This window comes from Scyliorhinus torazame, chromosome 7, assembly GCF_047496885.1.
Source record: "Scyliorhinus torazame isolate Kashiwa2021f chromosome 7, sScyTor2.1, whole genome shotgun sequence".
NCBI lineage: Eukaryota > Metazoa > Chordata > Chondrichthyes > Carcharhiniformes > Scyliorhinidae > Scyliorhinus > Scyliorhinus torazame.
This window is the reverse complement of record NC_092713.1, coordinates 227,065,311-227,092,921: the sequence shown is the minus strand read 5'-3', so window position 1 is coordinate 227,092,921 and position 27,611 is coordinate 227,065,311. Positions and strand designations below refer to the sequence as shown.

Below are 27,611 nucleotides of genomic sequence, written 5' to 3'. Positions count from 1 at the left end.
TGTACTGTTGTGTAATTTCTGTTGCTCTGGTGTTGGCCTCTTGGCCAGGTCATTTTTGTCAATGAGAATTGTTTCTCAATTGACTCATCTGGCTAAATAAATGTTAAATAAAATAAGTAGATAAGCCAGCAAGGCTCACCTCGGTTGCTCCTTGTTCCTTAAATCTCCAAAATTCAGATCCGTTCTGTCTCCTTTCATTCTTTTTTAAAAAAAATATATTATTTAAGGTTTTTTAACAACACAATTTTTTCCCCTTACAAACAATAACCCCCCCCCCCCCCCCCCCCCGTAACAAAATAACACAAAATCGGACTGAGCAAGATGTATACATGGCAAAATGGTATATTTACATAGCTTTATACACTGGCTCTCGCCCGCACGGGCCAGTTTCCCCCACCCTCCATGTTATCTCCTGCTCATCCATCCCCTCAAACAATCTCTTGTCCCCCCCCTCCCCAGGGTTGCTGCTGCTGCTGACCGACCTTCCTCTAGGAGGTCTTCCCACGACCTTCCTCGTGCTGCGAGGTAGTCTAGGAACGGTTGCCACCGCCTGTAGAACCCCTGCGCAGACCCTCTCTAGGCAAACTTAATCCTCTCCAGCTTTATGAACCCAGCCATGTCGTTTATCCAGGCCTCCAGGCTAGGGGGCTTCGCCTCCTTCCACAATAGCAAGATCCTTCGCCGGGCTACTAGGGACGCAAAGGCCAGAATTCCGGCCTCTTTCGCCTCCTGCACTCCCGGCTCATCCACTACTCCAAATATTGCTAGCCCCCAGCTTGGCTTGAGTCTCCTTTCATTCTAACAGAAAACTTTTACAAGCATTCTACTTAGTTGTTAGCATAAGAACATTTCACTCTGCTCTTCATAGCCATAGCTGCTGCTTCTCCACACATAGTAATTCCTTTCCCTCTCTCTCTCTCCGTGGCACAGGTTTTCATGCCTCTGACCATGTCAGAATGGAGGCATGAGGAATTAAAAAATGGTAAACAGGACCCAATTCCAGGATTTCCACCCCCTTTCTGGAGCTCCTAATTTTAGGTGGCGTAGAATAAGGACACAGGTATTACACTGATGCCATGCTCTCCACTGCCTGGCAGGCTCCATTTTGAAGGTAGGGCCTCCCAGCCCCCTGCAATATTTATGGAGTCGGGATAAGTTCTCAATGACTTCACAGTCCTTCAGAGGAATCATGAACCATAGTCTGGATTCGGGAACATTTTTAAAGAAAAGGTCAAAAGGCCTTTCCAATTCACTTCTTGCCCCCTCCAAAGAACAAAGAACGATACAGCACAGGAACAGGCCCTTCGGCCCTCCAACCTGTGCCGATCACGTGTCCTATCTAGACCAACCACCTGTATCCTTCTATACCCCGTCTGTTCATGTGCCTATCAAGATAATTTGTAAAGGTCGCTAACGTATCTGCCTCAACCACCTCACCTAACAGTGCATTCCAGGTCACCACCACCCTCTATGTAAAAACCATTCCCCGCACATCTCCACTGAACCTATCCCCCCTCACATTGAACTTATGCCCCCTTGTAATTTTCAATTTCTCCCTGAGAAAAAGCCTCCACAACAGTTCACCCTATCTATACCCCTAATAATTTTAATAAACTTCTCTCAAGTTTTATAAACTTATCCAGAGGAATAGAAGTGGCATGTCGAATGAGTAGAGGTGTGAGGGCCTAAAATATAAGCAAACAGTTGAGATGAAGTGCCAGAAAACGGAGTCAGGCCTTTTAAACATACTGCCTTGACACTTGGTTGCCCTTGTAGCCGCCCCTGATCTGCTTCCTGGGTCACGAGCCTAACATCTATTCCCACCCCCACCTCACCCAGAAGTGGAAATTTGGTCTGATAAAAGCACTTTCTATTGGGGTGGACCTGCCAAGCTGGGAAATTTCCAACTCCACCAATATGTCACGAAGATGATAAACTGGCCTCATATACCTGTGTCTTTCTTCAAAATGCAAGTGTCCGTTTTTTCTGTGTTCAGATGTGCAAACTTTCACTTGATTTTCAGTAGGTTTTGGTTTGGGTTGCTTTCTCCCATGACAATCAAATCACGTGAGGCTCTTTCTGAGCAGAAGTTTAGTATGATCATCGTTTACCTATCATGAACATTCTGTTTTAGCTGAAGTTAAAAGAGACATTTTGTAACATGTCCATCTTGTAAAGACCTGCATTCATAACATTTCCAGATCCTTGTTTCAAATTATGGATTATAATATTTCTGTGAGTGCATTTTCTCTGCTTTTGAACAAATGTTTTGTAATTAGTATCCTGTTGTGATGTTAAATTGTCTTTTATTGTATAATGTTCTACTTTTTTGCATTTAATGTACAGTTGAAAGTTAGCTGCCTCCCATAGGTTCTATTTTCATCATTCTGTAACAAACACTTACAGCAGAGCAGAATAACACAGCCATAATTAATCATTATTAATCAATGGCTTGTGCTACAGAGTGCATGTTAATTATAGTGGATTTACTGCCTAATTCACAAGAGAATTTTTGAGCCAAAGGTAAATGCAAATACCATTTAGAAACAATAGACTTTTTGTAGCATCGATGTGCAGTGATAAATACACTTTCAAGTAAATCACAGCATTTGTCAGAGGGTAAAGTTAAGGTCATGTTGGAGCAAGCAGAACCATATCACAAAGAGCTCAGACATATGGGAGACATTGATATCTCGCAATGGGCACAGCTCCAGTAACTGTGAAAAAAAGATAGATGGAGCTTAAGTTGCTCTCCTTGGGTCAGGGAACTTTGAAGTGAGATATGGTGCAATATTTACAATTACATAAGGGTTTAGCAGTAAGGTGTACCAATGAGTCACACAGAAGTGATTCTGGGGATCAGATCTAATGTGAGAGTATAACTGGATTGTGGAAAAGATTGTTTTTATTGTTCACAGTGGTTTATGGAAATAATTTAAAATTTGAAAACGAATTGGATAAATATTTAGAAAAAGATTATGGGCGGGGTTTGCAGCAGTTCATACCAGCGGGAAATTCCTGTCCCATACCGGGGCACGGGTTTCCCTGCAACGAGGGGTGCTGTCTCCAGGAAATCCTGTTGAGAACGGCAGGATGGTAGATCCCGTTGGCGGGCGCAGCGGGGTGGTGGGTAAATCTCTCCCTATATTTATTACAAATCCAGAATTTGATGGGTTAAGTCACGACGGAATAGGATTGCAGAATAGAGGTTAAATGACAAGAAAAGACTGAAAGGAATGTTGAGCTAAATGGGTCAGAAAGCACAGCGTATACTATTTTTTGGTCCCGCCCCTAGTCTACTGCTTAGTAAAGACTTTTAATATAAGTGCTTTGTTTTTCAGCTTCTAGATCAAGTCGAAGATCTTCATCTGGTGCAGAGGATGATAGCCAAAATATTTGGGACCAGGGTATTCAGAGGGTATGAACTTCATCTCCACTGTACAGTTTCTGCTTGTACTTATCCAAATGCAAACAATGATATTGCATGAGGAAGGATAGAGTTTCAGTTATCGATTGATCTTGATGCACATCAAGGACAAATCCATTGACACACTAAAGTATCTTAAATTACTAATGTCATGTGCAAACATCAAGAAGTTCCCAAAGGCTCCAAATACAGTTCCCGATGAATGTTTTTTTTAAATTTAGAGTACCCAATTCAGTTTTTCCAAATAAGCAATTTAGCGTGGCCAATCCACCTAGCCTGCACATCTTTGAGTTGTGGGGGCGAAACCCACGCAAACACGGGGAGAATGTGCAAACTCCACACGGACAATGACCCAGAGCCGGGATCGCACCTGGGCCCTCAGCGCCGTGAGGGAGCAGGGCTAACCCACTGTGCCACCGTGCTGCCCCCCGTTCCCATTGTTCGCTGCAAACTCAACCAAGATCTGGAATTCAAATAGTAAAGAGAAAGATGTCCTGCAGAGATCTAGTCTGAAAATTTTCAGAATCAATCACAAGCGCATTTTACACAATGGCCGTGATTTTCTGGTCACGCCCGACCCAGAACCAGAAATTCCTCCCCAAGGTCAACAGACCCTTCACTGACAGTCAAATTATCCATCCCGCCTGCGATGTGTATCGTGGCGGGCAGGAACGGAAAACATAGACAGTATATGTTCAAAGACATTAACATGAAACATTAACGCACGTAGAAAATCAGCAAAATATAATAATAATAATCACTTATTGTCACAAGTAGGCTTCAATTAAGTTGCTGTGAGAAGCTCCTAGTCACCACATTCTGGTGCCTGCTCGGGGAGGCCGTTACGGGAATTGAACCCGCACTGCTGGCCTTGTTCTGCATTACAAGCCAGTTGTTTAGCCCACTGTGCTAAACCAGCCCTATCTATTCTAAAGTACAATTGGAAAATGTACAGGAAAGGTCAAATTTGTAAAGCAACTTTGCTCCTGCTTCTTCAACCTCATCTTTTCCTTCCCTGATCTTCTGAAGACTATATCTCATGCTAGGGTATCATAACCCGAGTTTATTCCAAAAAGTCCCAAATGAGAATAGTTTTTATTTTCATCAGGGACCAAATGAGAAGAGTGTTTGCTGCACTGCATTCTGTACACGGGAGAGAATGAAATCTGAATTGTAAATTATCAGAACCCCTAAATACCTTTGCATTTCATCCAGCAATCAGCAATATACTGCTTGTAATTCTTTTGACAATGGCAGTCTCTGCAGAATACAAAATTGATGCTTTTCAGGACATTATCATGTTGAGAGCAGAGCAACATTTTACTTTCAAATGTAGTAATCTCCATCTGGTACTGATACCTTCAGCATGCACATATCACATTGAAAATCACATTTTTACTACTATGAGAGCTAAAGTAAATTCCAATTTCCGTATAGTAAAGAAAGTTGTGAAATTCTGCATTTTTAAAAATATGACAAACACAAGGCAGCTGCCAACAATGCACCAAGTCGCTTACAAGACTGTGTTACTGCCTGCAGGTCATGGTACCATCATTATTGATAGTTGTATGGGTGTTGTCCTAAGACTGTCATGAACTTTCTTGCTGTGGTGATTTGTGGTGATTGTGCCTTTAATGGCAACGCAGCAGAAGACGGTCACCTGGCTTGAGGGACCAATTAGGACGAAAGTGGGTAATCATCAAGAGGATGAAGCCCTTTCTCAGACAGAAGACATATAGAAGACATGTAGGGACTGGAGTAGCCGGTGGGATGCTCTAGGGCAGCCTTGACGCTGCTGGCCTCTGTCGAGCTTTTCTTATTCATAAACACCTTTCGTGTTTCTAATGGAGTCTGTGAATGTGCATCATTACACCTGGCTACAAGGATAAAATGGATCATGATGACACAGCCTCCCAACATCTGTGAGTATTCTGTTTTAATTGAAGCATGAAGAAAAAAATACAGAGCCGAGTGCCTGCCTTTGGGCAAATAGACCCATTTGAGAAATTGAGATATTGACAGACCATGAAGGATGGACGCAGAGTGGACCTGGATTGGCTGGTACAGTCAAAAGTTTAGAACTGTATGGAAAAAAAGGAGAAAATAGCCCTCAGAAAGAAGAGCTGTGACTTTGAGTTTAAGGAAAATAGAACTTGTGTTAAAGAAAAACGCAGAGTTGCTATAAAGTTGTTAAAAAGAGAAGAACGCATAGAGAGCAGTGTTTTAAGTGAAGAAGAAGAAATGTCCCATGGAGCTGTCGCAAGTTCTTCAACTGAAGATGCTGAGATTGACGGGCTCGTGATCCAAGCAGAGCCTGTGGGGTTCCGTGGTAGCAGTCCCTGCACTGAAGGGCTGCAGGCAGCGAAGTTCTAAAGTTTTAAAAAGAAGTTCCCAACCTGTTTTTATAAAAAATTTAGAGTTTAAAAAAACAGTCTCAAACAGACCACACTGGCTCTTCTGTTGAAACCGACAAGAAAATCCAGCACACCAGGGAGGGGAGGGAGAAGGACTCTCTGAATGACCAAACAGAAAAAAAGCTGCAGAGGTCACTGGAAGAGCTTTCCATAAGCCAGAGAATTTTTTTTTAAGTTTAAAAAAAAAGAACAGCTAGGTTCATGACAAGGTTCCGAAAGAGCAGAAAAAACACACAGAGAAGCTTGTGACAGCTCGGTGAAAAAAAATGACAGTCTTAAAGCAGTAATTCATTTAAAGCAGGAATTCATTTACAGCAGTAATTCATTTAAAGTGGCAGTACATTTGAAATGAAATGAAAATCGCTTATTGTCACGAGTAGGCTTCAATGAAGTTACTGTAAAAAGCCCCGAGTCGCCACATTCTGGCGCCTGTTCGGGGAGGCTGGTACGGGAATTGAACCGTGCTGCTGGCCTGCCTTGGTCTGCTTTAAAAGCCAGCGATTTAGCCCAGTGAGCTAAACCAGCCCCTTTTTTAATGTGGCAATGCAGTTAAAGCTGCAACACAAGAAGGAACAAATGGCTATGGGCAGGAAAATTGGAGAAGATCCCAGTTAGAGAGCAACTCTCAAACAAGGTCCATAAACAACGAAGACCTCAAAGATGAGGCAACAGAACACCTCAGAGGAGGTAATGAAGTCCTCAAAGAAGGGGCAATAGAAGACCCCAGAAAGAGGGCATTGAAAGACCCCAGAAGAAGGGCAATGAAAGACCCCAGAAGAAAGGTAATGTGAGACCTCACAAGAAGGGCAACAAGAGAATTACAGAATAAAAATAAGTCAACACTTCGTTGGAGACAAACCTGACCAGCAGTGAAGCTAAAAGCATTTAGCTGAAGTTCAGGCAAGTAGAAATGAAGAATCCATCTGTGAAATGTAAACATCCAGTGAGAACATGATGCACTCTACTCGGAAGAAACACATTAAAGACTTCAAAAGAAAGTAGAAACTATTCAACATAAAGAGGAATCAGCAAAAAAAGAATTAAAGCTCCAAAGAAGACATTAAAACAAGATGAAATGAGTGATAGCGTACTTGGAAAATAAAAGGTTGCAAAAATTTACAAAATGAAGTTAAGAAGATGAAATTCATGAGATAATGGAAAATAAGGTGAACTCCATGAAAAGCAACTAGAAAGTAAGAAAACGTCCAGGGAAGAATTGAATTGGGAGAATAAGAGCTTAAAGATGGAATTAACCAAAGAGGTAAAAACATTGGGCTCAATCTAAGGGCCACGTTGCACCAGAAAAGTAGCTCGCCATGGTGCAGTGTGGTCCTTGAAAGCCGGGAGACCAGGTTCACCCCGCCTCGAGAGATCCGATGCCATCTCACAAGCCTTTGCAATGTGAATCCCACCTACAATGGGCAGGATCACTTTTTAGCAAATCTGCATATTAAAGCGAAGCAGTAAACCTCACTTTAATGTGCAGATTCCTGAGGTACCTGAAGCTTTGGGATTCAAGTCCTTCGTCCCAGAGATGGGGATCAGACGGAAGAGCACTTGTGGGGGTCTCCCAGGGCATTGGAGGCCTGCAGCTGCATGCCTTGCACTGCTGGTGCCACCTGGGGTACCCTGGCAGTGCCACCTAGGTGCCACGCTGGGACTGCCAAGGTGCGCATGTGGCATGGGCACTGTCAGGTTGGCACTGCCAAGGTGCCAGGCTGGCATTTGTCTGTGCACGCGATCAGGCCGGGGTTGCGAGGGTTTGAGCGAGGATGGTTTGGGGGAATTTTGGGGAACACACTCCCATAGTGTGTTCGGGCTGGGGGGGAGGTTGGGGATAGTTTCGGGGTTCCTGGAGATCAGGACGCCATTTAAAAATGGAGTCCCGATCTCTTGCTACAATGGGGTGTTCCAACAAGCGGAGCTCCACATTGTACAAAACAGGGCTATATGTGGCCTCGGCCACGTGTTCCCCTTTAGGCCCCTTACTCAACACGATTCGCGTCGAATAGCCATGTGTTGCTTGGCACTGTGTGCGCTGGGAAACACGTGGCTAAATGCACTTGCTGGTGGACTTTGTACCCTTTTGGGAGAATCGCGCCCATTGAAATTGACAGCAGAATCAGCAATTCAGACAGAGAAAGAAACTGAGATTGTGTGCTAGAGTACGATTGCTGAACTGGTCACGCAAATGGAAAAGCAGCAAGCCTGCATACAACAGCTCCATACAAGACTATATTTGGAGCTGCACATATTTAAAGCCTACCAGTTAAAGTGTTTATGTTTAAACACACAAGCCTCAAGATCTCATCAATGAGCCATCACCACTGCAACAATAAAGAAACCCATGTTAAGTACATAATATGACATGGTGTCATAATCCGAAACTGTGATAGTGGATCAAGTTAGATCCCTGAAATTATTGTCTCTGGGATCGGACTCCTGTCGTACCTAGTGGACAAGAGGGACGGATCGTTCGTAAACACATGGATCACATGATGAGTAGAGAGAGACTCCAACAGTGGTGTTGCCATCAAGAATGTTTTTGAACCTTAAGCACCTGAGTGCCTGACCAACCGGTGTCTCTATGGAAACAAGTAGCAATGAACTCTGACTGTGCCAGAAGAGATACCCTTTATTGCAGTTCCTGTTCATGTCAATCCTGTGGAAGCATCTCGGACTACAGAATTACATCACTTTACAAGAAACAAAAAAACCTCTCAAAGGTTCGATTTTTAATTGTCCAATTCACGTACAATGTTTCGTTAGAATTTAGGACCGAGTAGCTTAGTTATTGAAGATTATATAAAGGAGTTAAAGGAGGAAAATTTCTGGTGATTGTACCTTTAGAGTAGATGTACGAGGCAAGTTTTTTACACAGAGGGTAGTGGGTGCCTGGAACTCGCTGCCGGAGGAGGTGGTGGAAGCAGGGACGATAGTGACATTTAAGGGGCATCTTGACCAATACCTGAATAGGATGGGAATAGAGGGATATGGACCCAGGAAGTGTAGAAGATTGTAGTTTAGTCGGGCAGCATGGTCGGCACGGGCTTGGAAGGCCGAAGGGCCTGTTCTTGTGCTGTACTTTTCTTTGTTCTTTAAGGACAACACGACTGTAGAGGATCACCGGTCATGAGGGCCCAATTGGGGAAGAGAGTGGGTAATCGCCCCAGGGAGAGGAGTCCTCTCTCAGGCAGAAGACACCTAGAAGACATGTAGAGACTGGGGCAGCCGTGAGGCTGCTGGCCTCAGTACAGCTTTCTTATTAATAAATACCTTTCGTGTTTTCACTGAAGTCTGTGAACATCCATCATTACACTTGCCGCCTCAGCAGTATAGCAAGGCTTTTTTCTAGCACAATGGCTTATGTCAAAGCAGTGTCTGCCAGTGACCATCATTTAATTCTGGATTTAAACTGCTTTTGTATCCCCTCGTCATATGTTAGTTCTTCCCCGCATTCAGAGAACTGTATTTATGACTAAAAAATACATTTATACAGTGTCACTCAATTAGGTCTGGAAGCTGGTGGTGTTGCCTTACAATGCAGAGGTCAATGCCCAGCAGGACTTTCAGCAAATCAAAATGATTAAAATGAATGGCCACCATGAATCAATCATGATTCTGTCATGGTTTGGTTTAAAATCTATAGCCTGCTCAATTTAGGTTTCATTGAACTGCGACTTTTCCTCAAGGACGTTTGTAAGTCCTTCATAATATAATCTTTAATGTCACAAGGAGGCCTACATTAACACTGCAATGAAGTTACTGTGAAAAGCCCCTAGTTGCCCCATTCCAGCACCTGTACTGGTAAACGGAGGGAGAATTCAAAATGTCCAAATTACCTAACAGCACGTCTTTTGGGATTTGTGGGAGGAAAACGGAGCACCCAGAGGAAACCCACGCAGACACAGGGAAAACGTGCAGACTTCGCACAGACAGTGACCCAAGCTGGGAATCGAACCGGGGACCCTGGAGCTGTGAAGCAACAGTGCTAACCCCTAGTGCTACCGTGCCACTCAGACAGTTGCTTCTGGGGAATGGAGGAGCATAGACCTGTATTAACAAAAAGCGCAGTTTTTCCTCCATTTTCATTATGTTGATATATTTTTATGTGAGTCTTGAAATACATATTGTGGCTTTTAACCTCTAATAAACTACGAGTGCAAGATGCAGTCAGTGTGTGCCAAATAGTATTCATCTCTGACTTCATTGATATTAATGAATATGCATTATCAGCATGCTCTTGTTAAATTCATTGATCAGTACTGCTTATCAGTAGATTTACATATTTGTGCCGTTGAGATGATTAATCAAAATTAGGGCTTTATTAAAGGTAAAATTTGAATTCATTACTTTTGTTCTAGATACAAAGCGGCATTAACCGACTAATTCTGAAGGAGGAGATGAAAGCCAGATCAGGGTCTTATGATAATGACCCCTGGTCAACACGCAGCTCGACAACAAGTAGGGAATATCTACAGAACGTAGGCTACGATTCCCCGATGAATGGATGTAAGTAACTTGAAAAGAAACGCCTACCTGTAGGCTTTATAAGCAAGCCTCAATTCATTCCTAAATAAAAAGGCTGGAATATTTTCCTGGTTCGGTCACAATCCCAATGCCGGCCTCAATTCCACGTCAGAATGCTGGAAATGGCTGTGGGGGGGACATCAGTCGCAATCTTCCTGGGGGTACCCAATTAAAAAGCTGGCTCCAGGAGCCTGGTCTAATTAAGGGCAGCAGGCAGACTACGAAAGTGAGAGGTCCAGAGCGGCCTGTTATGGTCCAGGGTTTAGAGAACCCCAAAGTGTATCACGGAGTTCACCTGACTCACAACTTTAAATAGATTTTGGTTATGGGGAACGCAAGAGCCCACTTTGCAGGTGTGATGCAACAGAGAACTAAGAGTATTTTTAAACAAACACAATATTTATTCTATGAACCCAGTTAACATTTTATAAACATACAATGAACATACATCTTCGCAACCATCAATTCAAATACACCTCCCCCAAAGACTACAGTACTCTATAAGACATCCATAAGACAAAAACCCTTTTTGCAGAAGTACAGCAGGTTTACATTTTCCACAGAGAGCAGTTACCACTTTGAAATTACCAATTGAACATTCTTTAGCCTGCAAAGATTCATACACGTCTTGCTGTGACTGCAGCTTCCCCAAATCGAAAACGAAACTAATCAGAGCCGCAAAGCAGCTTTTCAGCTCAAAATGAAAGTGAAAGACAGAAAGACAGCCCAGCTGCACCCACACTCTGACATCACTGCTGCCATTTGAGAAACCCACATTTCTTAAAGGGCCTCTTACATGACACCTCCCCCCAAGGAAAAAAAACCCATCTACTCCAAGATGGTTTCATTTTTTACCTTTTCACTTTCCGTTAAGAAATATTGACAGTAAAGATTGTTTGTGTTTAACAGAACAAACACGGAAACAAACATAGTCCATTTTAGTTCTTCTTCCTGTAACTCGTCATCACATTCGTGACAAAGCATCGGCTATCACGTTTTCTCATCCTGCCACATGTATTATTTTCAAATGAAATGGCTGTAACAATAAACTCCATCGAAATAATCTTGCATTATTATTCCGGAATCGCTCCAAAAACGTCAATGGATTATGATCAATATATATCATTGTGCCAGACTGATTGCTGGTCACATAAATTTGAAAATGTTGCAAGGCCATCACCAAGTTCAAAGTCTCCTTCTCAATCGTTGAATACTTCCTCTGGTGAGAATTCAATTTCTTTGAAAAATAACCAATAGGCCGTTCGAGTCCTTCGTCCTCATCTTGTGGAAGCACCGCACCTACGCCCACATCACTCGCATCAACAGCCACTTTGAATGGTTTTGTGTAATTTGGGAAAGCAACACAGCCTTCAGGCCATCAAATGCCTGTTGACATTCCGCTGTCCACTTAAATTTGCTACACTTCTTGAGCAAGTCCGTCAGTGGAGCAACCACACTGTTAAAGTTCGGCACAAATTTCCAGTAGAATCCATTCATGCCAAGAAATCGCATTATTTCCCTTTGTGTCGAGGGTATTGGAAACTCCCCAATAACTTGGGTTTTCACATCCTGTGGGACCATTCGACCCTGTCTGATTGTATTGCCAAGGAAAGTGACTTAGGCTTTACCAAATTCACTTTTGGCTAGGTTTACCACCAAACCCGCCTCCTGAAGTCGAACAAATAACTCCATCAGATGCTTCAAATGTTCTTCCCATGTCTGGCTAAAAATGACCAGATTGTCGAACCGCTCAATTGGGTAATCCGGAAACAACTTTGGTAGTTAACTGTTGAAATGTGGCTGGGGCATTTTTCATGCCAAATGGCATAACTTTGAATTAGTATATGCCATCTGGAGTCACAAAAGCTGAAATCTCCTTCGCCCTTTCAGATAAAGGTATCTGCCAGTAACCTTTAAGTAAATCCAGTTTGGAAATGAAAGCTGATTGTCCCACTTTCTCAATGCAATCCTCCAAACATGGGATAGGATAAGAGTCCGTTCTTGTAACTGCATTAAACTTTCTGTAGTCCACACACAACCGTTGGGTACCGTCCGGTTTTGGTACCATCACTATGGGTGAGCTCCATTGGCTGCAACCCACTTCAATTATGCCATTTTTAAGCATATTTTCAATCTCTTTGTTAACCTGTACCAATTTTAAAGGGTTAAGTCTATATGGATGTTGTTTAATTGGAATAGTATTTCCCACATCTACATCATGTATAGCCATTTTAGTACTTTCCAATTTATCTCCACACACTTGCCCATGTGATATCAGTAACTCTTTCAAGTCAGTCCGTTTTTTCTCTGGAAGGTAACTTGTATCCCAATTTTTAAGAACATCATCGTTTTCCAATTTAATTTGAGGTATGTCAAATTCAGTCATCTGGATTTGGTTCGTCACTTTGAGTTAGAATCATTAAACCTCCTCCGTTTGCTCTCCTTCCCTATCAAAGTACCTTTTAAGCATATTCACATAACACACTCGGTGAATCTTCCTTCTATCTGGTGTTTTTACCACATAATTCACCTCACTTAATTTCCTTTCAATCTGATAACGTCCACAAAACCTTGCTTTTAAAGGTTCACCTACCACTGGTAACAATATTAAAACTTTATCTCCACTGGCAAAACTACGAATTTTGGATTTCTTGTCCGCTACCCGTTTCATCACATGTTGTGCAACTTTTAAATGTTATCTAGCCAATTCCCCTGCTCTATTTAATCGTTCCCTAAAATTTGACACGTAATCCAATAGTGTAATTTCCGATTTCTCTCTCACCAATTTTTCCTTAATCAATTTAAGTGGTCCTCTCACCTCGACCAAAAATTAGTTCAAAAGGATTGAATTTGTTTGACTCAGAAGGTACATCCCTAATTGCAAACAGTACAAATGGAATTCCTTTATCCCAATCATCTGGATAATGTTGACAATAAGCCCTCAACATTGTCTTTAATGATTGATGCCACGTTTCTAACGCTCCCTGCGATTCTGGATGGTACGCAGTTGATTTAAAGTGTTTTATTCCTAAGCTATCCATGACTTCTTTGAATAACTTTGAGGTAAAATTTGATCCATGATCCGACTGCATTTCTGTGGGTAGTCCATATCTAGTAAAGAATTTAAGTAACTCCTCCACAATCGTTTTAGCTGTAATATTGCGTACTGGAATGGCCTCTGGAAACCTAGTGAACACATCCATTAGAGTCAAACGATATTGATTCCCACTCTTCATTTTAGGAAGCGGTCCTATGCAATCAATTAGGACCCTTGTAAAAGGTTCCTCAAATGCTGGAATGGGTATTAAGGGCGCTGGTTTTATCACTGCTTGAGGTTTCCCTATCACTTGACATGTGTGACATGATTGACAAAATGTAACTACATCTTTATGTAGTCCAGGCCAATAAAAATGTTTTTAGATTTTTGTTTGAGTTTTCCTTACTCCCAAATGACCTCCCACTGATACCTCATGTGCTACTCGCAACACCTCCTTTCTATACCCTACCGGCAATACCACTTGAACACCTGCCCACTTTTCATCCGCCTGCGTATGTAAAGGTCTCCATTTTCTCATCAAGACATCACTTTTACGGTAATAACACCCTGGTATACACCAAGATTCCTCTTCCATGCATGCTTTCTGATACATCCGTTTTATTTCTACATCTTTCTGTTGTAACTGCACCACTTTTCTCCGCCAATTTTCCTGAACTAAAATATCCGCCTCATCCTCCACCTGTCCTTTTCCAACCATCTGATCAAAAATCAGTTCTGATAATTGAACTTCAACTTTATCTTCACTCTCGGATTTCTCCTCTTGTCTTAACCTGTGAATTTGCGACCTGGTTACTACACAATCTGGAAAAATCCCAGGATATTCGTCCTTCAACACTTCAGTTGTCTGATTTTCCACTGGCTTATCAACCACAGTAGGCATCACCCCCACCTGTGATCCAGCTTTATCATTACCCAAGATAAACTGTATTCCTGGACAAGATATTTTCTCTATTACTCCTACTGCCACTTCACCACTCTTCACTGGACTTTCCAACCTTCCCTTATATAATTGAACATTAAAGGCGGGATTCTCCGTTCCCCAGCCGGGTCGGAAAATCCCCAGGGGTACGGCGTGAATCCCGCCTTGCCGCTCCAACGCCGGCTGCCATATTCTCCGGCGCCGGTTTCGGGGCAGGGGCGGGGAACACGCCACACCGGTCAGGGGCCATTGGTAGCGACCCCCCCCCAGCAATTCTCCGTGTCCCGATGGGCCGAGCGGCCGTCGGTTTTTGGCCTGTCCTGCCGGCGTGGATTAGACATGGTCCCACATGGCAGGACCTGGCAGGTAAGTCAGCTGGGGCGGTCCTCGGGGCGGCACGGGGGGATCCAACCCCAATCGGGGTCCACTGATCAGCGGGTGGGCCTGTGCCATGGGGGCACTTCTTCCGCGTCAGCCCCTGTAAGGCTCCGCCATGGCCGGCGCAGAGAAGACACCCACCTGCGCATGCGCCAGAATACGCCGGCGGTTCTGCACATGCGCGGGATCACGCCAGCCCTTTGGCACGTGCGCGGACTCGGCTGGCGCAGTGCCAACCCCTCCAGCGTCCACCTAGCCCCCGGAAGTGCAGAGGATTCCACTACTTCCGGTCGGCCCGACGCCGGAGTAGTTCGCGCCGTTTTTGACGCCATCGTCGGGCCATCGCGCCGATTCTGGAGAATCCCGCCTTACTCCTCTCACCCTGAATTCCACATATTACCACCTTTTCTGGCAATATTCAACCAAACTACATAACTACTCATCTCTTCCTTCTGCTACACTAGTAAATTCTTTAAAGAGATCTGGCACCTTCTTAATAATCACCTCTTGATCAGGCTGTACAATCTTTTGCTCTTCCTTCGCTTCACTTGGGCTTTCCTTTACCACTTTAACAAACCCCACTGTCTTGTCATGTTTTACCACACCGGCCTTCCCAGTGCTTTTCTTCAACCACCAACATTGTGACTTTACATGGCCTAGTTTATTACAGTGAAAACATTTGAAACTTTTCATTTCTCTTCCACCCTCCTGGATTTCTTTTTCAATCTGAGGTACACTCTCTTTATTATCTCCCACAGATCTCCTTTAACTCTACCACTTGAGTATTTCTCTTTTCCCCAGTTTCTATCCCTCACAGGCTGAATCTGATGTCGGAAACCAAGCTTTGATTGATGAACTAATTCATAATCATCTGCCATTTCTGTTGCTAAGCTCGCAGTTTTTAAAAAATAAATTTAGAGTACCCAATTCATTTTTTCCAATTAAGGGGCAAATTAGCGTGGCCAATCCATCTTGCCTGCACATCTTTGGGTTGTAGGAGAGAAATCCACGCAAACACGGGGAGAATGTGCAAACTCCACACGAACAATGACCCAGAGCCGGGTTCGAACCTGGGACCTCAGCGCCATGAGGCTGCAGGGATAACCCACTGCGCCACCTTGCTACCCTCTAACCTCGCAGTTTTAACCCTCTGCTCTTCCACATGAGTTCGCACTACATCAGGAATTGAATTTTTAAACTCCTCCAAAAGTATAATTTCTCTGAGAGCTTCATACGTTTGGTCTATTTTCAACCTATTATCCACCTATCAAAATTACTCTGTTTGATCCTTTCAAGCTCCATGTATGTTTGACCAGGTTCTTTCCTTAAATTTCTAAACCTTTGTCTGTAGGGTTCAGGCACTCGTTCATATGCACCTAAGATGGATTTTTTCACCTCCTCATACATCTCAGATACCTCCTCAGATAGTGATGCAAACACTTCACTAGCTCTACCTACCAACTTTGTTTCAATCAGTAATACCCACATATCCTGTGGCCATTTCATTTGTTTAGCCACCTTCTCAAATGAAATGAAAAAGGCTTCTACCTCCTTCTCATCAAACCTTGGCAATGCGTGGACATACGTCAATAGATCCCCACGAAGCCGTTGACTACGAAGCTCTTTCTCTTTATCCTCATCACTCTCCTCCAACTGTACGATTCCCTTTACATCCGCCAATTTTAACTGACTGGCATGTTTCATGGCCATTTTCTGAAGTTCACCCTCTCTTTTTCTTTTTACCTGATCTGTATCTCCCTTTCTCTTTCTTGTTGTTCTGCTAGGGCCATTCTTTCTTTTCTCCTTCTCCTTTTCTTTTTCCTCTCTATCTCTTTCTCTCTCTTTTTATTTTTCCTCTCTATCGTATTCACGCTGCTTTAATTCTTTTTCATGTTCAAGTTGCTTAACCTGCAACTGAATCTTTGCCATTTTCAATGAGTCAGACTGTATCTCAGGCAATTTTAAATGCTCAGCTACCGCGGTAAGTACCTCTTCTTTTCGCATGCTGTCAGATAACATTAACTGCAATGTTTTGCCAAATCTAAAAGCCTTTTTTTAAGTCTCTGTTCGTAAGGTACTGCATGTGAACTTATCCACCCCAAAAAACTTCCGAGCCTCTGAAAGAGCCATTGTCCACAACACACTCCCTACTTAAACTGAAATACCACATCTGAAAAGCAACCACAAAGATGCTCACCCCTCACTGACTTTAAGTTCACTAAGCCACCCAATAGATAGACTTTTATCCCTCTTGAGCCCCCAATTTGTTATGGTCCAGGGTTTAGAGAACCCCAAAGTGTACCATGGAGTTCACCTGACCCACAACTTTAAATAGATTTTGGTTATGCAGAATACAAAGGCCCACTTTACAGGTGTGATGCAACAGAGAACTAAGAGTATTGTTAAACAAAAACCATGTTTATTCTGTGAACCCAGTGAACATTTTATAAACATACAATGAGCATCTTAGCAACCATCAATTCAAATACACCCTCCAAAGAATACAGTACTCTATAAGACATCTATAAGACAAAAACCCTTTTACAGAAGGACAGCAGGTTTAAATTCTCTACTGAGAGCAGTTACCACTTTGAAATCCCAAATGAACATGTTTTAGCTTGCAAAGATTCATACACATCTTGCAGTGACTGCAGCTTCTCCAAATCTAAAACAAAACTAAACAGAGCCACAAAGCAGCTTTTCAGCTCAAAATGAAAGTGAAAGACAGAAAGACAGCCCAGCTCCACCCACACTCTGACATCACTGCTGCCATATGTGAAACACACATTTCTTAAAGGGACTCTTGCATGACAGGCCCACTGCAGTGGCGGGCTGGCAGTTCCACCAGGAAAGGTGGGCACCGCTGAGGCAGGCAGGAGATCACAAGGATGCTTCAAGTTAAAGAACAATTCCAAATCACGCATGGATACTGCTGTTTGGTCAATATTGTTCAGGGGGCCAACTCCACAGAAGGTCTTGCAGCTAGTCATTACATCCCAGTGGGTCTATGCTGGGTTGAGAGAGAGGTGATGTTGATGGTCCCCAGGCCTGCCAACTGGAGGCTGCGTAGAGTTTAATTTAGGCTCTGGACTCAGTGGGAGGGAGGGGTATGTCAATTATCAGTAAAATCCCATCCACGCTATCATTTTTCTCCAATGGGCCTAATTAACTCCCCATCTCTGCTGGGTTGACCCTGCCTCCAGCAAGATTACATGATGGCAGGACTTCATGTAGCCAGTTCCAACTTTCGAAATTGCCTCTGCGAGAGCAGGAAAGTTCATCCAGTGAGTGGGAGGTAAACTCAGAATCCCGGCTGTGATTGAGAGAAATGACTCATGCTCTTTGTGTCATTGAATGTATCTACAATTCCTAGCAACAGTCTATACTTTAAAAACACTTTTTTAATCAGAATTCAGCCCAAGGAATATCAATATATTAAGGGATTCTAACACTGAAATAAAAAAAACTAATGAAATATCACCCATTTATGTTTTCATCCTGTAGTTGCAGCGTCCATTTGAAATGTGCGATGCACGAACAAATTTTACATTCCTCCACTAGCTGCTTTGTATATCAGAATCATAGAGTCCCTACGGTGCAGTAGGAGGCCATTCGGCCCATCGAGTCTGCACCGGCTCTTGGAAAAAGCACCCTACTTATGCCCACACCTCCAACCTATCCCCGTAACCCAGTAACCCCACTTAACCTTTTGGACACTAAGGGGCAATTTAGCATGACCAATTCACCTAACCTTGGACTGTGGAAGAAACTGGCGCACCCGGAGGAAACCCACGCAGACATGGGGAGAAAGTCCAAACTCTTCACAAACAGTCACCTAAGGCTGAAATAGAACCTGTGTCCCTGGAGCTGTGAGGCAGCGATGCTAACCACTGTGCCACCTGAGGGGTGAGAGGGTCTAATTGGCCTTTCCACTGGGCACCTGCCTGCCCATCCTGACCTCTCTGCTATTTTATAGTGGGACAGGCGAGGCCTCCTTCTTGCCACAACTGGCCAATTAATGACTGCTTGAGGGCTGTTTCCCAGTCTCAATTTCTGGTCTCAGACAGGCTGGAAGATTGCAGAGGTGTGAGAAGCCCAAAAAGTGACCCAGCTTGAGGCCTAGGGCAGGAAGGAGAGGTGGCAGGGGTGGGGTTGGGGTGGTAGGAGGTGTCGCCTCCATCAACAGCTTCCTTATTTCATTCCAGCTTTAGGTGTGCCTTCCCCCTGATCTTTCCACCAGTCCTTGGTTAGAGGGGGAAGTAGTAGGCAGGATTCTTATCCTGATTGCTCTCAGTGGCCCCTACTGGAAGTGTACATTGAATCATGAGGGAATCAGGCTTAACGTAGATGCTCCCAAAGTCAACACTCACTGTCAAGGTTCACACGTGACTAATGGTCAGTTGGCCAAGGACCATAGGATGACTGGAGCAGGTGAAACCAAACTCCTGCAAAGAATCAATGTGCGTGATTCTCCCAAAAGGGAACAAAGTCCCCTAGCGATTGCGTTTAGCCGTTTGTTTCCCAGCACTCACAGTGCTGAGAAACAGATGGCTATTCAACGCACTGAATAAGGGCCCTGAATGGGGAATGTGCGGCCGAGGCCACACATAGCCCCGTTTTGTACAGTGGGAGCTCCACTTGTCGGAATTCCCCATTGTGGCGAGAGATCGGGACACCATTTTTAAATGGCGTCCCGATCTCCGAGGCCCCCGAAACAATCCTCGACCTCCCCCCCCCCCCCCCACCCCCGCAGCCCGAACACAATATGGGGCAACCTCCCCCGCAAACCCCAACACCCACACTGGGAAACCCCAGCCCGATCGTGCGTGTGCAAAAACGGCATGCAGCCGGGGGCCTCCGATCCCCTGGGAGACTCCCACAAGTGCCATTCCGACTGGTCCCCGTCTGTGGGGAAAAGTCCTGAACGGCACTCACCCAAGGTCTCTAAGGTGAATGGGTTAAATCCCAAAGCCTCAGGTACCTCAGGAATCTGCACATTAGAGTGAGGCTACAGATTTGCTAAACAGTGATCACGGCCATTGTGGGCGGGATTCAAATCGCAACGTCTCACGAGATTGCGTTGAATCCTGTGAGGTTTTGTGAGCCGAGTAGATCCCGAAAGCAGGGTCTCTCGGCTTTCAATGTCCACGCTGCGCAGCGGTGAGCTGTTTTTCGGGCACAGGGTGGCCGTTGGATCGCGCCCCTTGTCTTGAAGAGAAAGGAGGGGGAGAAAAGAAGATATAAAAGTGAAACTAGTTGAAAATCTGTGCTTACTGTTCTCTCATTCAGCACAGCCTTGAAATTGGGAACATAAAAAAGGACTCTGAATCATGTTAGTGAATTTTGAATCGCACTGATCAATCATGTTAAACAATTCTGTAACTCCAAAAAGTTTATAATTTTCCATACCAAATCAATATCTTTGAGGGGGAAATGGGAATCGGTTGACTGTTTCAGTTAAACTGTGTCAATTCTGAATGGACTCGGAGAAAGCAAGAAGTTTGTGATTCTCTGTCAAGAAATGAAAATGTTCTTTTTTTTTGAACTTCAGAAGTACTCCTGCAGAATTAACAAATGCTCAAAGTCCCTTTGCTAACTGGTCCCTTTGATCTGTCTGCTTAGCTAATATACATTTGGCACTGCCACAACAATCAATTACGAGGAATATCAACCCTGACTCCTCAGACATATGAAGATTGGCTACCATGAGTCATCCAGACTCCCCAGTGTCTTGCTCATAGCATTAGAGCAGTGGCAATAAACTACAGGAATGACCTTCACATGAAGTGTGGTTTTTGAAGTTTGATTCTTCAAACACTTGAGAACTTTTCCATACCAAATCAATGAAACATTTTCAAATTACACAAAAGAAAATTTGTCACCCTCCAATTACACTGCAATTTCATTTAGAGTGTGAAAATAAGGTTTGAGAATGATTCATGGTAAAGCATCAAAAATTGCAGCTTTTAATGAATCAGCATCACGGATAGAAAAAGAAACACCGCAGATGTGGGAAATCTGAAATACAAACAGCAAATGCTGGGAAGACTCAGCAGATCAGGCAGCATCAGCGGAGAGAAACTAAATGTAACATTTCAGGGTGTTAATCTTTTATTCATAATGAATACACTGGAATAAAATGTTGGTTTATGTGAACTACGTAAAAGTAGCCTGTCTGTGCTCACATTTATTTGATGTGAATAATTTACAATGGAGCCACTATTTGATAGCTAACTTACAGCAACTCTAATACTACTCTTTCGATATTGCTCAGTTCTTCATTTTATTTTGAGGCAATGCCAGGGCGCAGTGATTTTAGGCTGAAGATGCCAAATTATGTTTTATTCAGGATTGCAGCTTTCACTTGCAGGTCCCATACACCGACTTCTTCTTTCTACACACTATCAAAGAGCTGAGCAGAAACTACATTATTTCCAGGTTCTATGTTCTCCCGCCGGAGATGATTCGCCTCTGATTTGCACTTGGGCTCCGAGCAGCACCCTGAGACGATTCACTATCCCTTGTCATGCAAAATGGTGTATGGCCGTGATTGCAAGGGACTGCCCTGCGAATCCCGCTATCGGGCAGTTATTTTGAGCGGGTGGCCCGATAGCGAGGTCCGGCGGCTGGCCTCCCCCCCCAACCCCCGGCAATGCAAATCTTGACCCCCCCCCCCTCCCACGGGAATTGCACAATACGCATGCATGAGGGTGACCCACGCCACCCCCACCGACCGCAATAACAGAGACTCCCACCAGACCCCCATAACGGAAACCCCTGCCAGAGATTCCCCCATAACAAAATATATCTCGATACCACCATCAGTGAGGAACCAGAGATCCGGAAACAGGTCGACGTCGAGCACCAATCCATTTTTTGACGACGCTGGATTCTCTGCCCAATCATTAATCTTTCTGCCTGCATCAGGCAGCTGAGAATCCAGTCCAGCGTAAATTGCCAACTGCTCTGCCAACGTAGACTGTTTCCACACACGTTTTACAAATTGGTTCAAATCCTATGTTGGAAATGGTCTTGAAACTGCCCCTCTTGGAGTTGGGATGCATACAGAATCTGAGATGATGGAGAGGAGGGAGAAAAACAAATCAATGCAACTAATGTTGGTGATATTCTGCGTGCACAGTGTGGTTGGTCAAATTGACCCACATAGGGCTAAGTTTAACGGCAGCCATGTCAACAAGCCAGAAAGCTGGGACAACCCCATTGTGGCCATTTCCTGGAGCACTGAAGTAATTCTGTACACATTAGACAACTAACTGCATAGCGCCGGGTCTTCTGTCCCTTTAAGGGTTGAGATCCCGCTTCCATGAGTTGCCGGTCAGTCGGAGAGCCGACAGCTCTACAGCTCCACCAGCACCACTGGGAGCAATGGATACACTAGATCTACAGGGGCCCATATATTGTATCTGAACATCCAGAAGGCATTTGATAAGGTTAATACACAAGGTACAATCTCATGGGGTTGGAGGTAATATATTAGCTCGGATAGAGAATTGGCTAACCAATCCATTACCATTTTGGATGGAGGAATAAAAAGGCAACTTATTATCAAAATGGAGAGAAACTTCAAAATGCTTCAGTGCAGAGGGATCTGGGTATCCTCATGCATGAATCACAGAACATTAGTATGGAGGTACAGCAGATGATAAGGAAGACAAATGGAATTCTGACATTCATTGCTAATTAAATAGAGTATATAAGTGGGAATTGCTGTTACAACTGTATAGGGCATTGGTGAAACTGCAACTGGAGTACTGCACAGTTTTCGTCCCCTTACTTGAGGAAGGATGTAAATGCATTAGAAAGTTCAGAGAAGATTCACTGGATTGATTCCAGGGATGAAGGATGTGCCTGATGAAGAGTGATTGAGCAATTTACTCACTGGAGTTTAGAAGAACGAGAGGGGATCCGATTGAGGTATACAAGATGCTAACGGCAATTGACAGGGTAGACATAGAGTGAACGATTCCCCTTGTTGGACGTTGTAGAATGAAAGGCGATCATTTTAGGCGAAGTAGTGAGAGATTTAAAACAGATGTGAAGAGAAATTACTTCACTCAAAAGGCTGTAAGTCAGTGGAATTCCCTATCCCAGAGTGCAGTGGACGCCAGACTAAACAAATTTAAGGAAGAGATAGATAGGTTTTAATTAGTAGCGGGATGAAGGGTTATGGGGAGCAGTCAGGAAGGTGGAGATAAGGCTGAGATGAGATCAGCCATGATCGTATTGAATGGTGGAGCAAGCTCCAGAGGCTAAATTGCAAACTCCTGCTTCTCATTCTTATGTTCTAAAATGTAACTCAAACCTAAAATCCTGACTATTACCTAATTTGGTATCTTCAGCCCTTAAATCACTGTCCTTTAATGTTATGATCCCAGTCAAATACACTCTGCTCCAAACCTAAGTTAGTGTCTGCGGGTTTCTGCTCAGAACCCCCCCCCCCCCCCCCCAGATGATTGTCACATGAAATTTTCCAAACTTCGCTCCCAAAAACACACTTTAAAATCTTCTCTCACATAATGCTTTCCCTGAGCGGTTTGTATTTTGAAATCCAGTCCAGGTTTTTCAAATTACACAATTAAGGAAAGCTTCCAATTTTAACAGTGATTACAGTCCAGGTTTTACACCAACCCCTTTAAGATTTATTTGTCTTGACTGATACACAAACTGTTCATAATTGCTTTAACTCTCAATTCCCAGACTCTAATAAAATAGCATCAAAAATGTGTTTACCTCCGAAACTTTACCACTTTAACTCTGGTTACTGCAGTTTTCTCTTTAATTCAGAACACTTTGCTTACTCGTCCTTGAATTCTTCTAAACAATACCTTGGTCTCCGTTCTCATAACTTCAGTCGTCTTAGAGATTGTTTCTGTCCCTATTCCCTGGTTATCTGGACTGTAACTTGTTCTTTAGGAAACCTGTATATTTGCAACTCCCTTGTCCTGCCCAGCTTCTCCTGGCAGAGTTGAAAGATGTTCACTCCCCGGTGACTTGTTTCCAACTGCAATATATCTAGTTAAAATGAAAACTTAAATGTTTTCTTACTCTTATAAGGGCCTCCAACTGCTATGCACTGCCCCCATACTTCTGACCTATTTATTCTTCATGCCATAGCTCTCTCTAAGTACAATAGAATCACAGTTGGAATTTAAACCAACCCCCAAACATACAAACACCTTTGTCCAACATGAATCTAACTATAGGTTTACCCTTCCAGGCACAGAAACATTAAACTAAGCCCTAAGTACCTGCTTTCTAATACATATCAATACAAATATAAATCCCTTAAAACTACCCTTGTTTCTTTAAATGACTTAGCTTCCCACCTCCAAGCTCTACACCAGCCAGAGCAGATGATTCCGCCCGAAATTACACAAAGTATTGAACCAGAAGAATATCCTGCGCAATACATCTGCGTGATAAACTATTATTTTTCCCCACTTCATTTTTGTTGTTCAGCTGCAGGAAGGAAGTGATTTTAATCGTGTGAATTCCAGTTATGTAGGTAATGTCATTAACCGTGGTTTTACGCACACGTACCGGATATTGCAATCATGTCCTCTTCCACACCTTATTCACAGCCAATGCTTATCTTGCATTTGTTAGCAACAACTTCTCAGTTCCTATTCAATTGAATAATTTTAATTGCATTATAATTTCCCATTTCTCACAACGATAAAAAAATAATCTATTCAGATTATTGCTAAATCATGAAAAAATTGCTTACTGGTAAAGCATTCGGACCAGTTTTTGGTAAGAGAGAGAGTTACTAATTTGCTTTAAATCCTCTGATTACAGCTCCCAGAGGAACATATATGGGCGATAGTGGTGAGTAAAAGGCAGCCTGTTGTGAAACCCAAATTTTGATATTTCTAGGTGTGGTAGTATGTATTAGGGGTCATGTGGGACTGGAAGCCCTAATGTCATTGGCTGACAGATCCCGGGTCCTGGTTGGCCGTTGACCTCTAGCTCCGCCCTGAAGGCGGAGTATAAGAAGCCGGAGTCCTCCCCCGCAGGCCATTCTACTATCAAGCTGCGGGGGAACAGACACGCTTAATAAAGCCTCATCGACTTCACTCTATTCGTCTCACGGAGTCTTTGTGCGCTACAATTTATTAAGCGTGCCTAAAAAGGACTATGGAGCTCAGGATCATCCCGGAATGCCTGAGGATCAGCCCCCACGCAGTGAACGCGGCAGCAGCCTTCAAGCACTGGCAGACTTGTTTCGAGGCCTACCTCAGAACGGCCACCGGCCGGGTCACAGAAGACCAAAAACTACAGGTCCTGCACTCGAGGTTAAGCACGGAGATTTTCTCCCTCATCGAAGACGCGGAGGATTTCCAGACGGCGTTCGCAGCACTGAAAAGTCTCTATGTCCGCCCAGTTAACCAAATCTACGCTCGCTGCCAGCTCGCGACCAGACGGCAAAGTCCCGGAGAATCGATTGACGAATTCTACGCCGCGCTGCTGATTTTGGGACGAGCCTGCAGCTGCCCTTCGGTGAACGCAAATGAACACACGGACATGTTAATGCGCGATGCTTTTGTGGCAGGTATGAATTCCTCCCAAATCCGCCAAAGACTTCTAGAAAAAGAGTCGCTAGGACTCTCAGAGGCACGGGCCCTAGCAGCCTCCCTAGACGTGGCCGCACGTAATACCCGCGCCTACGGCCCCGACCGCGCGGCAGCCCATTGGGCTCCGTACGTACCCGTCGCGACAAACCCACCCACCCCCCCCCGGACACCCCACAGGCTTGCGCGGTCCAAACGCCAAGTCGCACCGGGGGCGCCCGCTGCTATTTCTGCGGCCAGGCGAAACACCCCCGGCAGCGCTGCCCGGTCCGCGCAGCAATCTGCAAGAGCTGCGGGGAAAAGGGCCATTTCGCGGTTGTGTGCCGATCCCGCGAGGTCGCTGCTGTCCCGGGAGAACAGGGAGCCCTGCACGCCGCTTACGCTCCCCAACCCCCCCAGCGCCCCATGTACGACCCGCAGGCGCAGCCACTCTGGGTCCCCACCACCGCGGTCCCGGGAGAACAGGGAGCCCTGCACGCCGCTTACGCTCCCCAACCCCCCCCCCCCTCCCCGTCCCCACGTATGACCCGCCGGCGCTACCAATTTGGGTCCCGACCACCGCTGTCCCCAGAGATGAGGGAGCCCCGCGCGGTCCTAACGCTCCCCAACCCCCCCAGCGCCCCATGTGCGACCCGCAGACGCCGCCATTTTGGGTCCCGGCCACCACGAGGGGAGGAAGGGCGCCGCCATCTTTGACCACCCCAGACCTGCACGACGCATGGGGGCAGCCATTTTGTCCACCCCCGCCGCCATCTTGTGACCCCCCAGCCATGTGCGATGTATGGGGGCAGCCATTTTGTTCATCCCCGACGCCATCTTGGACGGCAACAACGGACCCCAGTGTCGACGGCTCCACGGGATTTGAGGAAGACGCTCCACTACTACAACCACGTCTCGCTTCAATAACGCTCGATCAAGCTCGGCCCCGGACACTCCAGACAACGACGACAACGGTGCTAATAAACGGGCACGAGACACCATGCCTAGTCGACTCCGGGAGCACGGAGAGCTTTATCCACCCCGACACGGTAAGACGCTGTTCCTTGACCACCTATCCCAGCGCACAAAAGATTTCCCTAGCTGCAGGATCCCACTCCGTACAGATCAAAGATTTCTGCATAGTTACCCTAACGGTGCAGGGGAGGGAGTTCAAAAACTACAAACTACACGTCCTTCCCCAACTCTGCGCCCCCACATTACTGGGATTAGATTTCCAGTGCAATCTACAGAGCCTTACGTTCAAATTCGGCGGCCCAATACCCCCACTCACTATCTGCGGCCTCGCAACCCTCAAGGTGCAACCCCTGTCCTTGTTTGCGAACCTCACCCCGGAATGCAAACCCGTCGCCACTAGGAGCAGACGGTACAGCGCCCAGGACCGGACCTTCATTCGGTCCGAAGTCCAGCGGCTACTAAAGGAAGGCATAATCCAGGCCAGCAATAGCCCCTGGAGAGCACAGGTGGTAGTAGTGAAGACAGGGGAGAAACAAAGGATGGTCATAGACTATAGCCAGACCATCAACAGGTACACACAACTAGACGCGTATCCTCTCCCCCGCATATCCAACATAGTCAATCGGATTGCCCAATATAAAGTCTTCTCCACCGTGGACCTCAAGTCCGCCTACCATCAGCTCCCCATCCGCCCAAGTGACCGCAAGTACACAGCCTTCGAGGCAGACGGGCGATTATACCATTTCCTAAGGGTCCCATTTGGCGTCACAAACGGGGTCTCGGTCTTCCAACGGGAGATGGACCGAATGGTTGATCAACATGGGTTGCGGGCCACGTTCCCGTATCTCGACAATGTAACCATCTGCGGCCACGACCAGCAGGACCACGACGACAACCTCCAAAAATTCCTCCAGACCGCCAAAGCCTTGAACCTCACGTACAACGAGGACAAGTGCGTTTTTAGCACCAACCGGCTAGCCATTCTGGGCTACGTAGTGCGCAATGGGATAATAGGCCCCGACCCCGAACGTATGCGCGCCCTCATGGAATTTCCCCTCCCGCACTGCTCAAAAGCCCTGAAACGCTGCCTGGGGTTTTTTTCATACTACGCCCAGTGGGTCCCCCAGTACACAGACAAGGCCCGCCCCCTAATACAGACCACGACCTTCCCTCTGTCGACAGAGGCTTGCCAGGCCTTCAGCCGCATCAAAGCGGATATCGCAAAGGCCACGATGCGTGCCATCGACGAGTCCCTCCCCTTCCAGGTCGAGAGCGACGCCTCCGACATAGCTCTAGCGGCCACCCTTAACCAAGCGGGCAGACCCGTGGCCTTTTTCTC

At 45.2% G+C, this 27,611-nt stretch overlaps 1 protein-coding gene across 6 annotated transcripts in view; it reads left to right on the top strand.

Annotated features, from left to right (window-relative positions):
- The window catches only part of ablim3 (actin binding LIM protein family, member 3), a 514,512-nt gene that overhangs the window by 471,958 nt on the left and 14,943 nt on the right, over nt 1-27,611 (top strand). For all 6 annotated transcript variants that reach the window (XR_011948320.1, XR_011948319.1, XR_011948323.1 and 3 more), the window contains 3 exons: nt 3,342-3,418; nt 10,206-10,353; nt 24,546-24,575. Coding sequence is in view for 1 of the 6 variants with exons in the window: in XM_072512118.1 (XP_072368219.1) it covers nt 3,342-3,418; nt 10,206-10,353; nt 24,546-24,575 (255 nt within the window). In the remaining 5 variants the exon portion in view is untranslated. The remainder of the gene's footprint in view (nt 1-3,341; nt 3,419-10,205; nt 10,354-24,545; nt 24,576-27,611) is intronic.